The 14,666-nt window shown below is 43.1% G+C and overlaps 1 protein-coding gene across 1 annotated transcript in view; it reads right to left on the bottom strand.

Moving 5' to 3' along the window:
• The window catches only part of SLC1A1 (solute carrier family 1 member 1), a 71,590-nt gene that overhangs the window by 5,025 nt on the left and 51,899 nt on the right, over positions 1 to 14,666 (bottom strand). Inside the window, exons 4-10 of the mRNA XM_057547718.1 lie at positions 14,543 to 14,657; positions 13,254 to 13,296; positions 11,741 to 11,839; positions 8,879 to 9,063; positions 7,649 to 7,756; positions 5,697 to 5,819; positions 5,110 to 5,304 (exon numbers count right to left, since the gene is read on the bottom strand). Coding sequence (XP_057403701.1) covers positions 5,110 to 5,304; positions 5,697 to 5,819; positions 7,649 to 7,756; positions 8,879 to 9,063; positions 11,741 to 11,839; positions 13,254 to 13,296; positions 14,543 to 14,657 — 868 coding nt within the window. The remainder of the gene's footprint in view (positions 1 to 5,109; positions 5,305 to 5,696; positions 5,820 to 7,648; positions 7,757 to 8,878; positions 9,064 to 11,740; positions 11,840 to 13,253; positions 13,297 to 14,542; positions 14,658 to 14,666) is intronic.

Here is a 14,666-nt window from a genome sequence, read left to right on the forward strand (position 1 = left end):
GTGAAGGCAAAAGAATGAGGCACTGGCCAAACAGGTTTCATGCACTTTCTTTTACATCACAAGTCTCTTGACCTCTCTGGGAGCTGCCCTTTAGGGCACTGAGTTGAGAAATAGCTGTGACTCCTGTCCAAGGTACAAGTGTTTATTCCCGACTGCTCCTTTTTGCCAGTGGATGCACTTTGTGCAAAAGGAAGAAAGATCTGGAATCCAGGAGAGGCAGCCAAATTACCTTGTATTTAAAAAGATCCCTCTTGGGCAGATCAAATGTGGCACTAAGGATTTTTCTCTTTGGAATGTGCAGTTTTTCATCAGCAACATCTTCCTGATTTAAATCTGGTCATTTTGGAGAAAACAAGGGCTTGCCCTGCCCTGAAAAGTCCCTGGATTTGAATGAGCTTGAGGGAACCCCTATATTTTCTGGATACACGTTCTCATCCTTGGGCCAAGGATGCCATTGGATTTAAAGCTGAAGATGGAGACACTGTCAATTTAAACTAGAAGAATCCCTGATTCTATCCACAAATCCATACTCTGTGGGCTAAAAAAGCCTCAGAGTTCTCACCAAGTTGATTCTACTGTTCATTCATCTGCTTAGTGATGTGTCACAGATGGTCTCTTAAGGGCACGGTCAAACACAGGCCAGAGTTCTTTGACAAGTGTGGTTTCCTTCAGTGGCTGTGACCACCAACTTACAGTAAATTAGAGATTTCTGGGGCTGTCCCAATTGCTCTAAAAGTTCCAGGCTTGCATAACCCTTTAGATCTGTTCTGACTTAAGTAGTCTTTGGAAAACCTAAGTTTATGTCAGTGGTGGTTGAAAACATTTAAAGTGAATGCATCAGTGGGTTTTCTTTGTCAGAAGTGATTTGTGTCCATACCCACTGATCCCTCTTGGAAGACCCAACACATCACGGTTAACCACGTCCCTATAGCTTGAGGCTGGGCTTGAAACTCAAAATCCATTTAGTCAAAGAAAACTCTGCCCTTGAGCCTTGACCTTGCTGATTAAACTTCAGCCATTTGCCTGGCTTAGGTCTGAAACTTGGAACTATAAATCTTCAGATGGGGGTAAAAATATAAAAAACCTACTTCTTCTTCTTGAACATACCCCACTTTGACTTTAGAGGGTTTCACAGAAGAAAACACAATAATCATTGGTAGAAAGTTCTTTCCTAGCACTGAGATCTAGTTTTAGGTCAGGCCATTTAAAACTCAGCTCTCCATACAGGTTGGGGACTGAGTCGTGAACTAGAATGAGCACAGGTTTTAGAGGCAGACAGATCCAGCTCTGCCGTTTTACTAACGGTGTGTCCTTAGGCAAGTGACTTCTCTAAGTCTCAATTTCTTGCCTGTAAGATGGGGAGAATATGTCTACTTTGCAGGGCTGCTGTTACGATTAGATGAGGTAATATATGTAAGGCATCAAGTATAGCACCTGGATGTAGTAGATGCTTAAAACTGATGCCATTTTGCTATGTCAGCAGCTGTTACAACTACTACTGCTGCTAGTATTACTATTAAAATTATCATAAAAACAACTACTATTACTACTGCTGCTACTTTTTTCCTCTAAGCTCTTTCTAGGCCCCAAATCCCATAATTATCTTTTGTTATAAGAAACTTTATCCCATTTTCAATCAGTTGTAACCTATGGTAAGTGAATATTTTGACAAAACCACGAAAGGGAATGTTTTAGGTGGATGGCTTCTTTGATGTCCAGTCCAAAACGACCATAGAAAGAGATAAACTATGGATCCAAAAATCTCTGTAACCATCAACCACATGAGCCACAACTGTAACTTGTAAAATTAAAAAAAAAAATAACACTTATTATTTCATTCTCTCCCAGGTAGAGCCAGAGGATTTTTTAAGTCATTGATTACTCTGGGCCTCACAGTTGTTGTTCTTTGCTCTGGGCCAGTAGTTATCAGCAAGTCTGATTTAAGAATACACCAGAGGGGCTTCCTTGGTGGCACAGTGGTTAAGAATCCGCCTGCCAATGCAGGGGACACGGGTTTGAGCCCTGGTCCAGGAAGATCCCACATGCCATGGAGCAACTAAGCCTGTGTGCCACAACTACTGAGCCTGCGTTCTAGAGCCCATGCTCTGAAACAAGAGAAGCCACCGCAATGAGAAGCCTGTGCACCACAACGAAGAGTAGCCCCTGCTCGCCGCAACTAGAGAAAGCCCGCGTGCGGCAACGAAGACCCAACGCAGCCTAAATAACTAAATAAATAAAATTAATTAAAAAAAAAAAAAGAATACACCAGAGCAGGGAGAGAGGTTTTTCATGTGAATTGATTATTTAGTATCTAGGCCCAAAGTTTCTCTACCAGTGAGGTTAAAAAAAAAAAAAAGGTTAGAAAGATCTAGGAAACTTATAAGCAGAGGAAGGGAATTCATCCCCCAAATGACAAATACCCAAAAGAAGTGGCACCTCATACAACACTCCTTGGAAATGAGTTCAGCACAGACTGGGTTCCACAGGCTGTGGTGAGGGAGGTGGGAAAAGGCACTTGGAGAAGTAAAAGTAACAACTGCTGGAACCACGGGGGTTGTGGAACTTTCTCAGGCATGATTCAGGGTTTCACTTTTAACATACTCGCTGCTACTCAAATTACAGAATTTTACCCATGCTCCTTGGGGTCTAGCTTCCTTAGCCACTAATACATTTTACAGATCAGGAGGCACTGGTATAGCTTCCCAGCCGATGTGCCAAATGGTCTAGTTTGTACTTGTCTTCAGTTGATTTCAAGCAAACTGCCGTACATACTTTATGATTTAGGGTTGGGAAGATTTAAAAATTTACTGCATTAGAACACTGTAAGAACTTACTTTATGCCTGGGATTTATGCCTATGTCAAGTGCTGAGGATGCAAGAGTGAATTAGCTCTGAAAGGTTCGGATTCAACTGTCTGTAGGCCTAGGGACCCGGTTGAGTCTTAAACTTCTACTCTAAACTGAAGTCTCAGGATTAACCCTAATCCCAACCCATCACTTCAAAGCAGCACTGTCCAGTAGAGTTTTTCGCTATGATGGCACCTGTTTCTATCGTGATAGAACCTTCGCTGTCTGCTCTGTCCAGTTTGTGTGTGTGGCTAATGGCTACGATATTGAACAGTGCTGTTCCAGAGAAACGTCTCTGGCAAAACTCACTAATGAGGACTTCCCTGGTGGCACAGTGGTTAAGAATCCGCCTGCCAATGCAGGGGACACGGGTTTGAGCCCTGGTCCGGGAAGATCCCACATGCCGCGGAGCAACGAAGCCCGTGCGCCACAACTACTGAGCCCGTGCACCACAACTACTGAAGCCCACGCACCTAGAGCCCGTGCTCTGCAACAAGAGAAGCCACCGCAATGAGAAGCCCACGCACCGCAATGAAGAGTAGCCTCCACTCACTGCAACTAGAGAAAGCCCGCGTGCAGCAACAAAGACCCAACACAGCCAAAAATCAATCAATTAAAAAAAAATTCGCTAATGACATTTTCACCATCCACTTGAGCAGACAATTTCAGTCTTCATTTGACTACAATTCTCTGCAAGATTTTACTCTGTTGACCATTTCATCCTTGAAAGTCTCTCTTCTCTGGGTTTCCATGACACCATGGTTTCATGGCTCTCTTACCACCTTTCTATTCCTCCTCATTCTCCTGTTGGGTTTTCCCCTTTCTGCCTGCCTCCAATATTAGGCTTTTCTAGGGCTCAGTCCTTCGTCTTTTTCTCTTCTCTACAAACTCTCCCTACGTAATGTCATCCATTCCCAACATTTACTGAGTGCTCAGGATGTAGGCACCGTTCTAAGCATTTTATATGCATTATCTGACTTAATTATCACTATTTGCATAAAATGTAGGTACTATTATTCTCATTTTACAGGTGAGAAACAGAAGCTTAGAGAATTCGAGTAACTTGGTCAAGGTCACAGCCAACCATGGTCAAACATACATAACTGACTCACGACCCACATGCTTGATGAGCACCATCAAGCTGATGACTCTGACTTCTGTATCTGCAGTTGTGACCACATTTCTCACTGCATATTTCCACCTGCATGTCTTAAAGGCATTTCAAATTCAGTGTGTCAAAAAGTGTAATCTCTTCACCTTCCCACCTATACTTGCTTCTCTTATACTATTCCCTGTTCTGGTAAGCACCATCCACCGATCCAGAACCATCCACCAATCCTGGGGGTCATCCTAGCCTTCCTCTGTCCCTCACTCTGAATCCAGTAAATGCCTCTTGAATTCATTAGCTCTTCTCCATCCCCCGTGTCAGTACCTTAATGTAGGCCTTTTCATACCTTACTTGCAATAGTCTTCTAACTGGTCTTCTAGCTTATGGTTCCTGCCCCCATTGGGGCCATCCACCATATTACCAGTTACCTCTCTAAAATGCAAATCTGTCCATAATATGAAAGACTGTCTAAGACCCTTACCTGAGCTCCTCACACAAAGCCTTCCACGATATGATCCCTGCCTTCACATTGTACTCTTTATGCCAACCATACCAAATAATCTGTACTCTGTAACTAGGCCATAGTTACATCAAGACCCCTGTTAATGCTATTCCTTTTTCCAAAATGCTTTTAGCTTCCTTTCTTCTACTACTAAATTCTTATTCCTCTTCTAAGACTTAGCTAAACGTTCCCTTCTTCCAGGAAGCCTTTCCTCGCCTTCCCAGGTAGAGCCAACCCTTTCTTCTTCAGTTCCCTTTGTGCCCCCTCAACTCAAACCTCTATTATAGCCTTTACCATACCACTCAGCACTTATTTAGATATCTTCATACCTTACCTTTCTACCAGGAACCCCATGAAAGCAGGAACTGGTCCTTCTTCCACCTTGAGTCCTTGGTACCTACTCTGTGCCTAGCACCTAGTGGGTGCACTGGACTGAGAACACAGGGATGCCTTTGGCTATCCAGACCTGAAGCAGTTTTATGTACCACGATCCCACTACTTGTAATATAGTTGTGCTTAATCTTGGGAAGGGACTTTGTAGACCAAGAAAATCAACCTATCACTGGACCATCCTTGATCTCCCTTCACAGATGATTTTCACTTGAGGCAATTCCAGTAACAGAGATGAAAATGAGTGTGACTTCATGCCCCACCTGATAGTGACAATCTGCCCAATGCTCAAGTCCAAGTCATTCAACTGTGCAATAAACACAGCTGCCACTGCTTCATAGAGTGCAGTCCCATCCATGTTGATTGTAGCACCAACGGGTAACACAAATCTAGTGATCCTCTTGTCCACCCGGTTCTTCTCTTCAGCACAGCGGAAAGTGACAGGCAGTGTTGCTGAACTGTGTGATAAAAGAGAAAGGAACTGATGGTCTAGGAATGCTGGTCCTCGATCCCTGCCTGAAGAGACACCACTGTTCCAAAAACTAAATCGAGATCTCAAAGCATGATGGCACTTTTGGCAGGTCCAGGAATCAGAAGGCGCTGGCTGTGCTTGCCACTGCCCCCAGCTACACTATAACCCCTTCCGGGCTGCAGGCTCTGCCAAGAGGGCAGGAAATATCCAAGAGGTAAGGGAATATGTTTAAGGACATGGGCAGAGACTATGGAGGTCATTTCTCAAATTAAAGGCAGCCACAAAACCCACCAGCTGCAGCCAGTGCTTCATCAGGTGAGGTGAGAGTTGCTAAGGCTTGGCTCACAGACTTCTTCTAGACACCCCTCTTCTATTTACCTGGAGGAGATCATGACAGCTGTCAGAAGGGCCTGGGCCATTCCCATGGCGAATCGGAAAGGGTTCTTTCGTACAACTATAAAATATATCAGTGGGAGAATTACAATGGAGTGGATTGCAAGCCTGTAAACAGGAGAGAGAAACAGGTTCATAGATGATATCATCTCTTCATACTACTTCTTTTTTTCAAACAGCATTTTTACTCATGATATTATCATTCAACTTTCATAATGACCCAATGAGAATATGAAAAAGAGGACAGGAATATATGTCTCCAGTGCACATATGAGGAAGAAGAGACTCAGCAAATATCTTGTCAAAGTTAATGGCTAAGCCAGTAGCTGAGCCCATGTTTTGGAGCTCACAGAACAAGTTGTGTCATGCTGCTGAGCCCTGTACCTGTGCTTCCTGCTATACGTCCTAACGTGCTTTCACTTCCTTCTGCTATTGAATTCTTATTCCTCCTCTAAGACTCAGCAAAACTTGCCCCTCCTCCGGGAAGCCTTCCTTCACCTTCCCAGGTCAAGCTGAATGGTATTATAGCCCTTATCACAGCACTCAGCCTGGACCATGCCACTGTCTGGTTGGACGGCACCCACCACCTAAGAGGAGAATCAGGGTGCAATAAGGAGGAAGTAATCCCTGCTTTTCCACAGTCATATTTCAGGACTGACCCTCTTTTCTTTGTCATTCCTACCTTCCAAACTATTCCTTGCCAGGGGGCTTAAGAAATGAGACTGATTTAGCAGATGCCATGTAAGTGGCAACTTAGAGTTTACAGATCAGTTATGTGAAGCTGAAATAATAAGAAATGGTCATGGAAAATACAGATCCTGGAGGTCAGGAAAGAGGATCTTATAGACAGAGAGTCTGTGGCTTAGAACTATGAGAAACTGACTTTTAGTTTTCTGTTAGAAACCTAGATAGGTCGATAGAGCAGAAACCAGCAGAACCCCATTATGAAATAGCTCAGCATAATAAACCTCAGCCACACCATGACCTGGACACAGCCCCTGGCCTCCAGTAAGGTGGATGGTCCCACCTCCATTACTACTGGGACCCTGGGATTTGATTCTGGCTTTCTTCTCCATTGACCAGCAGGGCTATGCTTTTGGTACACACAGATTAAGAACCAGATGCTGTGCGGTGGAAACTCCCCAGTGCATCTGAGTTCCAATAGGTGAGCTGATGGCTCCAGTTGGGTGTTTGGGGGCAAGGACCTGTGGGAGTCAAGTTGATGATGTTTAGTCATTCCCTTGGTCCATATTTCTTAGCACATGTGACGTATCCTGCCCCCGGCTAGATATCTGGGCACACCATTCATAACCTATCCCACCACATCTCCCCTCAAGAACCAATAAGTGGGCTACAATAAATATGCACACGACCTGTCTCCTACTGCCCTCCTGCTTTGCACAATTCTTACCAATCTGAAGATTCTCCTAGCACCCTCTCCAATGATGCAGGCTGTGACAGTGCTTACCAGCCCCACCCACAGGAGTGGAACCAACCAGCCATCCCACTCCTACTTGCTCCAGTCTGACTTAATTTAGGCCCTGCTTAATTTCTTTCAGACTCGGGGTACGTGGGGCCTGTTCTTACTGGTTTGGTTGGTTTACATCCTTGAAGAAGTTAAGGCCAGGAGCGGGCCAAGAGAGGCCACCAGTGGGTTTTTCTCTTGTTTTAAGAAATGATTTTAACACAGCTAATAAAGGCAGTGACAAAGCATGGTCCAGGCTGTTCTGCCAAGATCTGGAAATTAGCACAGTGTGATCCACCTCCAGTTCAGCCGTTAAAGGGCAGCCCTCCTCCCCGCTGCTCTCTTATCTCTGAACCCCGTCTTTCCCTGCACGTGGGAGAGAAGCCAATTTTAACCAACTGAAACCCAGGCTCTCAGCAGCAATCCATTGGCTCAAATGAGGTTTCTGTTTCTTCCCTTGAGTCTGACATACCCACTCAGGACGGTGGCCATGTAAAGGCCCAGCTTGCGGAATATTTCCCAGTCTTCAACTTCTATGATCTTCCCGGCAATCAGGAACAAAATACCAACCGGCATGTAGCTAGAAAGTAAACATAAGAAAGACCCACTTCTGTCATCAAGTATTTTCTCAGGGTGGGAATGCTGGGGAAGAAACAAGCCAGGGCATGTACCTGGGCTTGGCATGTGCCCTCAGCTGGGAGTACACAATGAAGCTAAGGTCTCACTTTCAGCCCTGCTGGACCACACTGGCACCAGGTTTCAGCACCCCTGCGCACCTTAACTTCTACCCACCTAAGCTACTGTAAGGGGTACACTTGGTTAGAAGGTGTGGTTAAACTGGTACATACCCCATGCCTTGCTTCTGGTACATAAACACCCTGCCTACTGTCACATCTGCAGATCTCTCCTTAGCTTGACCCTCCAAATATGGCCACTAGGCTCTTTCTGGACATGGTTGTCTTGTTTCCCAGGTAGTGGTATCAGCAACAGAGCAGTAGAATTAGTCGTGCAAGTGGTCGTTAATAGTTCTGTTTGTGGAGCTGTCATTACGTGCTTTTGCGTTGGGTTAAGAATTTTACATGCATCATTTCACTTAATGTACTTCTCCCAGCTCTAGGGGTAGACGTTATTATCCTTTTTTACATATGATGAAGCTGAGGTTCAGCAGGATTAAGTGACTGAAATGTCACTGTCAATGTCTATACTTTGAACCAACTCGCTATGAGATAAGCGGGGCAGAGGTCTCCTAGGAAAGGTGGACTTTTGGGCATCTCTAGGGACAGGGCAGATACTCAGGTGGCGCCACTGCTATGCTCACCAATGGCACCTTTTATTTGGATGCGTTAGGGCCCATGTCGTACCAACTGTAAATATTCTGAATATCCCTTCTGCCTGGGGCCTGGTAAGGAAAGCACTTTGTGTTCTGATGTGCAGGAAGCTCTTTCAAATCACTCCTTTAAGAGTTATTTCTTACATAAATGCTGCTTGGTTGCACGATGATCAAGGGCTTTGGTAGAAAAGACAATGGCTGATATCTAGACTTTTGTTAGTGACCTAAGTACTAAGTAATACCTGGAATTATTTAATACTCCAGTGTCTGGATACCCTCTCTAAGGTGAGGTCAACTGAGAAACATAAATCTCTTCATGCTAGTTTTGAAGGGTCAGGGGAAGCAAGATGGCATTAACCGGCGTGTGCTCACCACATAATGATTTGAACGATTTTCATGGTTGCATCACTCAGAGCATTGAAGAAATCCACCAGAATCTGTCCCCTTTCTCCCATTTTTCCAATGACAATTCCAAAGACGAGGCAAAAGACAATCAAGCCCAGGACATTTATGCCGTCTGAATACATGCCTATGACTTTGTATTCCTTTGTTTTGTTCTGTGGATCAAAACCAAGAAAATACATTGATGCATGATTACAATCTTGTTAGAATGCACAGGCCCTGAAACAGAAAGATATGATAGCCAAACAAACAAGTGGATCTAGCAAGAACTTTGGCTCTACAACTTTGGGAAACATAATTAAAAACACAAACACCTACGCATGGGTCAAATTTTACTGCCCCCCACCCACCCTCTGCCACTGAAGTTTAAAGTGTGTCTTTTTTCCTTTCTTTCAACAAATCCATATTTGAATATTTCTTTTGAAGATTTCTTATTCTGGGGTGTTTTAAATTTTTAATAAGAACTTTAGAATCAAGGCACTTTTCAGGGTTATTTTAACTACTAGTTACATTTGGAGTCTGCATAAAAAAGATACAGATTAATAATGCAGGAAGCTCAAAATATTTACCAGTGTGGACATTTTTAGGACACTTTACTATCTGTTTTATCCTGATAATGAACCCAGGAATATTCTTTTCTGCCTCTAATCCTGGATGACCAATAGGATTTTAGAGATATAAAAATTAACCAGACATAGACTACTATGAACCATGTCTTTGTTTTATGCTGGGTAAGAAGAGCATGAGATATACTGAGAGATAACTCAATCTGCGTTGTGCAGCATGAGATTTACTGAGAGATTTCACAGGGAGATAACGTATTCTGAGTGGTGCAAACCAGGTTTACAAAGAATTATGTGGACGAGCCACTGGGGTACCAATTATTTCTTACTTATGATCTGACATGATCAAACATATTTATTGAGCAGTTAGTGTGCTAACTGCATTGGCTACAGCATAAGGTCTTAAAATGCAGCTGGAGAGACAAGACTAACTGTGAGAAACGTGAGCCAATGATAGCAAGATGGTGTGTAATTAGCTGCACAGCCAAGCTATGCGTTACAGGCATCATATGGAGACTGGGGACATGAATGAGGGCTGTGAGGTTAGGGAAAGATAGGCCTGAGCAGTAGGCAGCCAGGAGATGAAAGCACAGTCCAGAAAAATGTAAGGAAAGGCAAAAGTCATCATGCACCAGGTCCCTGTACCCTGCTTGAATAATTCCTACTCATCCTTTATGGACCCCAAACTAATTTAAACCTCCCTGCTGAATGCCCCAGAGTACCCTATTCTTCCCTGTTTTAATATTCATCACTCTTCACATGAGGGCATATGTCACATCTGTCTTTTCTCTACTGTAATCCCAATGCCCAGCAGGGCTTGGCTCATGGAGGGTGCTCAGAAAATCTTTATGGAACCATATCACAAAGCAGGAATAGAAACTAATTGAGGAGGTGGATCTGGATAGAATAGATTGGGCTCACCGAGAAATAAGCTGGGAAACCAGGGAGGAGCTAGGTCATGGAGGGCTTTCTGTAGGAAGAAAGAGGGAGCTAACCGTGGCCTACTTAACCTGAACTCTTAAGTCTACTGAGTATTTCTTTTTTCCTTAAATCTTTCCTCTCTGTGTGAAGGCAGAGTACATTCAGGAGCAATCTATAGGACTACAAATATACTACTTTAGGCCCACACGATCTAATCTCCAATGCTGAAATCCCCAAAATTCTCAAAGCCTGTTGATTTCATTGATAAATTTATGGCAAACTCTTGGTGGCAAAACCTATCCCGAACTGAGATAAGGCTACATATAGCCTATTTTTCTTACTTGGTAGAACATTCATAAGTTAGTTGCAGAAATATTGATGTGCTTGATTCTAGAATGTTATTGTCAATTCCACTTAAGGATGTTGTATAACATATAGTACATATACCACCTGGACCTTCTAAAGTGAAAAGCTCTGGACTCAGTATCAAATACGGGCAAAGAGTTTCGGATAAGGAACTGTAGGCCTGCAGTTTAAGCAGTCTTGCAAATCTAACATAGTTCCCAGAGGTGCCCAACTCAACTCTGAGTGGCAGAGATACAGAAGTGAAAGGGCTCATTCTTTTCTCTGCGTGGTTCAGTTGCTTCTCATTATTCTCAGAAGTTACACTCTAGAAAGTGGCTGCGAACACTGAATTAGTGAATATTGAATCAATGTCCCTAGGGGAAATATAGGATTAGGTTCCTGGGAATCAACAGTCACAACATTTTTGCCAAATAATCAACATAAAACCTTGTGTTCTCTGTGTTTCAGTTCAAAGACAGCTTATTTAATATATATTATTTAGTTGTTAACATTGAACTCACAGCCAACATGTCTGTGTTAACTCATGCCTGGATGAAACTTATCTAACACATGTATTTTCTCACATGGCACATTAGCCTGCCTGCCTTTGGGAAAACTAACTAGACACTAACTAACACACACTAACACACTAACAGCACTGCAGCACGATGCTTGGGGGACATTTCAAACAGCGACATCACCAAGACAAAGTAAAAAATGTGAAAAATGTGGCATAAACACGCCGCACAAAGGACACTTATTTACCACGTAAGAGCTGAGCCAAGAAGGCTGAGCGTAGCCTTGTTCAGCCTCAGCGGGGAACATGTGCATTGGGCAACTTAAAATTTTCACCACTCTCTGTGTGTCTGTGAATGTGAGTAGGTGAATTCACAAACGTGGAATCTGCGAACGGTGAGGATCTACTTAATTCCATCTCCTGCTCACTCATGGCTCGGCCCCTGCCTACCAGGGAAGGGAGCAAACAACAGGATGGAAATGGTACCTTGGAAATAGCAGTTGTCATGACGGCTGTGACAGACGCCTCCGTCCTGTTTGTCCCTGGCTCATCGGGACGTTTCACTTCTTCACGTGTGGTTTTGTACTGCACGTTGGCGGGGAAAAAAGGTCAAAGAAACAAACAAAAAAAGAATTTTTTTTTTAAGCTTCTGAGGCTAAACCATAGGACTATTACTTTGGCCAGACAAATGTCACTGAAAGGTTCCACCTCCGAGGCCTCTGTTGGCTTCAGTTTTAGACGGTACCTCCCATGAGGCTTTGGAAGCAAAAATGGGATTGAGAAATCCAACCTCCTGACCTCCACAGCCACCATTCAGTGGTGTCAAAATGCCCTCTCACTTCTGTAATAAGGGACCAATTAATGGAGCAATAATGTGAAAGAAAGCATGGGTTTTATTTGTAGTTGCTTTACCAGACAGACTCTATAGGAATCCTATGAATCATTTTTGTTTCTGTTTATTTATTCATTTATTATTTTTAATCTGGAAAAAAACCCACCTCATCACTTGGATAAATGTAGTCACCATGACTTTAACAAACATCAAGAACTATACGGTTGTTCCAAAGTCAATAGCCCCTTTAGGGCTATTAGGTGAGTGAGATTTCTGTTGAATTTCTTCAGCCCTGTTTGATTCTGCTGGACTTTAGCAGAGATGTTTAAGAAAGAGCTAGTATATCATCACGCCAGGCATAAATGTCACTCCTACAAGGCTCTGCCAACACCAGGAACCTTACAAATGACCACTGTGGCTGAATCGCAAAGGTACTCCCTAAATAGAGGTGGTTCTGTACCTCTTGGAGGTCGGCAGGGAGCAATTTAATTGCCATTTTTGTTGGTCTACACAGAGGTCTCTGTTCCTGTAATTATGTAAATGAATTCAGCAGCTTGTGATAGACTCAGCTGTCTTAAAGTGCACAGATAAACAAGAGAAAAGGCCTTAAAGGAAATGGAGTGAAGAGATTGTTAAACTTCCTAAAGGAAAAAAATCTTGGCTTTGTTATATTGCTCTGTAGAGTGCCAGCAATGGGCATGTAAAGATGAAAGAAAAGACCAAATGCCAGGAACACCCATGTGGGTCAGATACTGATTTCCCAACATGGGAGGGAAAGGAGAGGTGGAGGGCTACTTTTCTAACTGCACTATATCTGTAGATAGTCTAAGTTTCTTCACAAATATAATGTGGTTCTCCAAAAATAGGTACTAGAAGCCACATTTTAAAACACTCATTATTTGACAGGTTCCTGACTTGCTCCAGTTGAGCCCTTTTGGAGGAAAGAAAAAAAGCCTAAGGGAAAACGGAGGAGCTACAACAGGCATGTCACTGTGCCTGGAAATACTAGGGTTACGAAATAGGTCTCCTGATATTCCTCCATTCACAGGTGCATTTCCTGTCATTTTTGACGGGCTAATTCCATTTCTCGGGTCATAGCAGGAAAAAAATCTCAATTGGTAAGGGGGAAGAGGGGAGCAACTTGAGGGCAAAAGTCATTATTCTTACCTGCTGAAAACAGGCTTGGACAAGGTTCTCAGGGAACATATTCCTGTTGGAGACAGGACAAGCAGTATTACATTAAGGCAAAAGTGTTTTGTTTTTTGGGGTTTTTTTGGTCATACCCAATACTTTGATGGAAATGATTATGCGATAGAATTAGTACTCTGGTTTCTCTTCTGGCCTCTCCTTTACATAATACTTCCTTGTATTAAGACTTATTTTTCCCTGCTGAGCTTCAACCAGGGATAGATAGAAAGCTCTCCTAACCACCTGTCACGCTTAACTGATTCACCGAGTAGCTGACATGCTTGCTGTCCTTGGTGAAATTCACACTGGCAGGTAGACATGCACAGTTAAGAGACTTCTTTAATATTTTCCACATTTCTGTTTTCATTGATAATGAGAGTCCACTGCACTTGTTCCCAAATTCTTTATGCCAGTTGCAAATATCGTTGTTATTACTGAATTAAAAATTATGTAAATCAATGCATTATAAGTGTGAAAAGGAAGGAGCAGTTTCTATAAAAACTAAGCTGGAATGCCTGGAAACTCAAAAAAGGCAAGTGAGTAAAACTTCTGTGGTTGCATTAGGTAAGAGAAGACAACTGAAATAAAAAACAACCGGAAGAACTCGGCACTCAGCTTTCTTTGCTATTTCTAAGGGTTTTGTTTCTCCACTTCATGGAAACTGAATCTGTAAATTGTAGATGATGCGTTTATAAAGGCAGCCTAGGCAACAGGGAAATGAAAAATCAACTGACACACTCTAAGAAAAGACCTTGGCCCGACATGAAAAAATTGGCAAATAAACGCATTTAAGTTTTAAGTGTAAACAAAATATGTAATTCATATTTATGATTCTCTGCTTTAAATGCTGTGTTTTTTTTTTAATTAACTGACCAATCTCCAGCCCTGATTGCTTCAGATAAGAGGGTTTCTCCTGTACAATTAAAAAATGTATTTCTTCAAGTATGCTTCAGAACTGACCACCCAACACAGCCCGGCATCTTAACGCACCAAGTATACTTTAGGCATCTCTGTCCATCCTAAACCCTGACAGAGAACGCTGTTCCTTCCATTCCCTCTTGGAACCATGACCTGGTAAGCATGACTGGCTGTGTAATTTGCAGGGTCCAGGGCAAAATAAACATGTATAATGATTCAAAAATTATTAAAAATTTCAAGACAGCAACGGCAGAGCATTAAACCAAGTATGGGGCCCTGTGCGACCACATAGGTCACATGCCTATGAAGACCACATAGGTCACATGTTATGCTAGGTCCCAGACACTCACCTGATCAGGTCTAACATGGCATCCACTGAACTGACTTCAGGGCTGCTGCCTGTCCTGTCAATTTCATTCACGTTCTGGGTGACACCAGGCTTGATGCTCACCACCAGCACGATACCTATGACCA

This window comes from Balaenoptera acutorostrata, chromosome 6 (assembly GCF_949987535.1).
Source record: "Balaenoptera acutorostrata chromosome 6, mBalAcu1.1, whole genome shotgun sequence".
NCBI lineage: Eukaryota > Metazoa > Chordata > Mammalia > Artiodactyla > Balaenopteridae > Balaenoptera > Balaenoptera acutorostrata.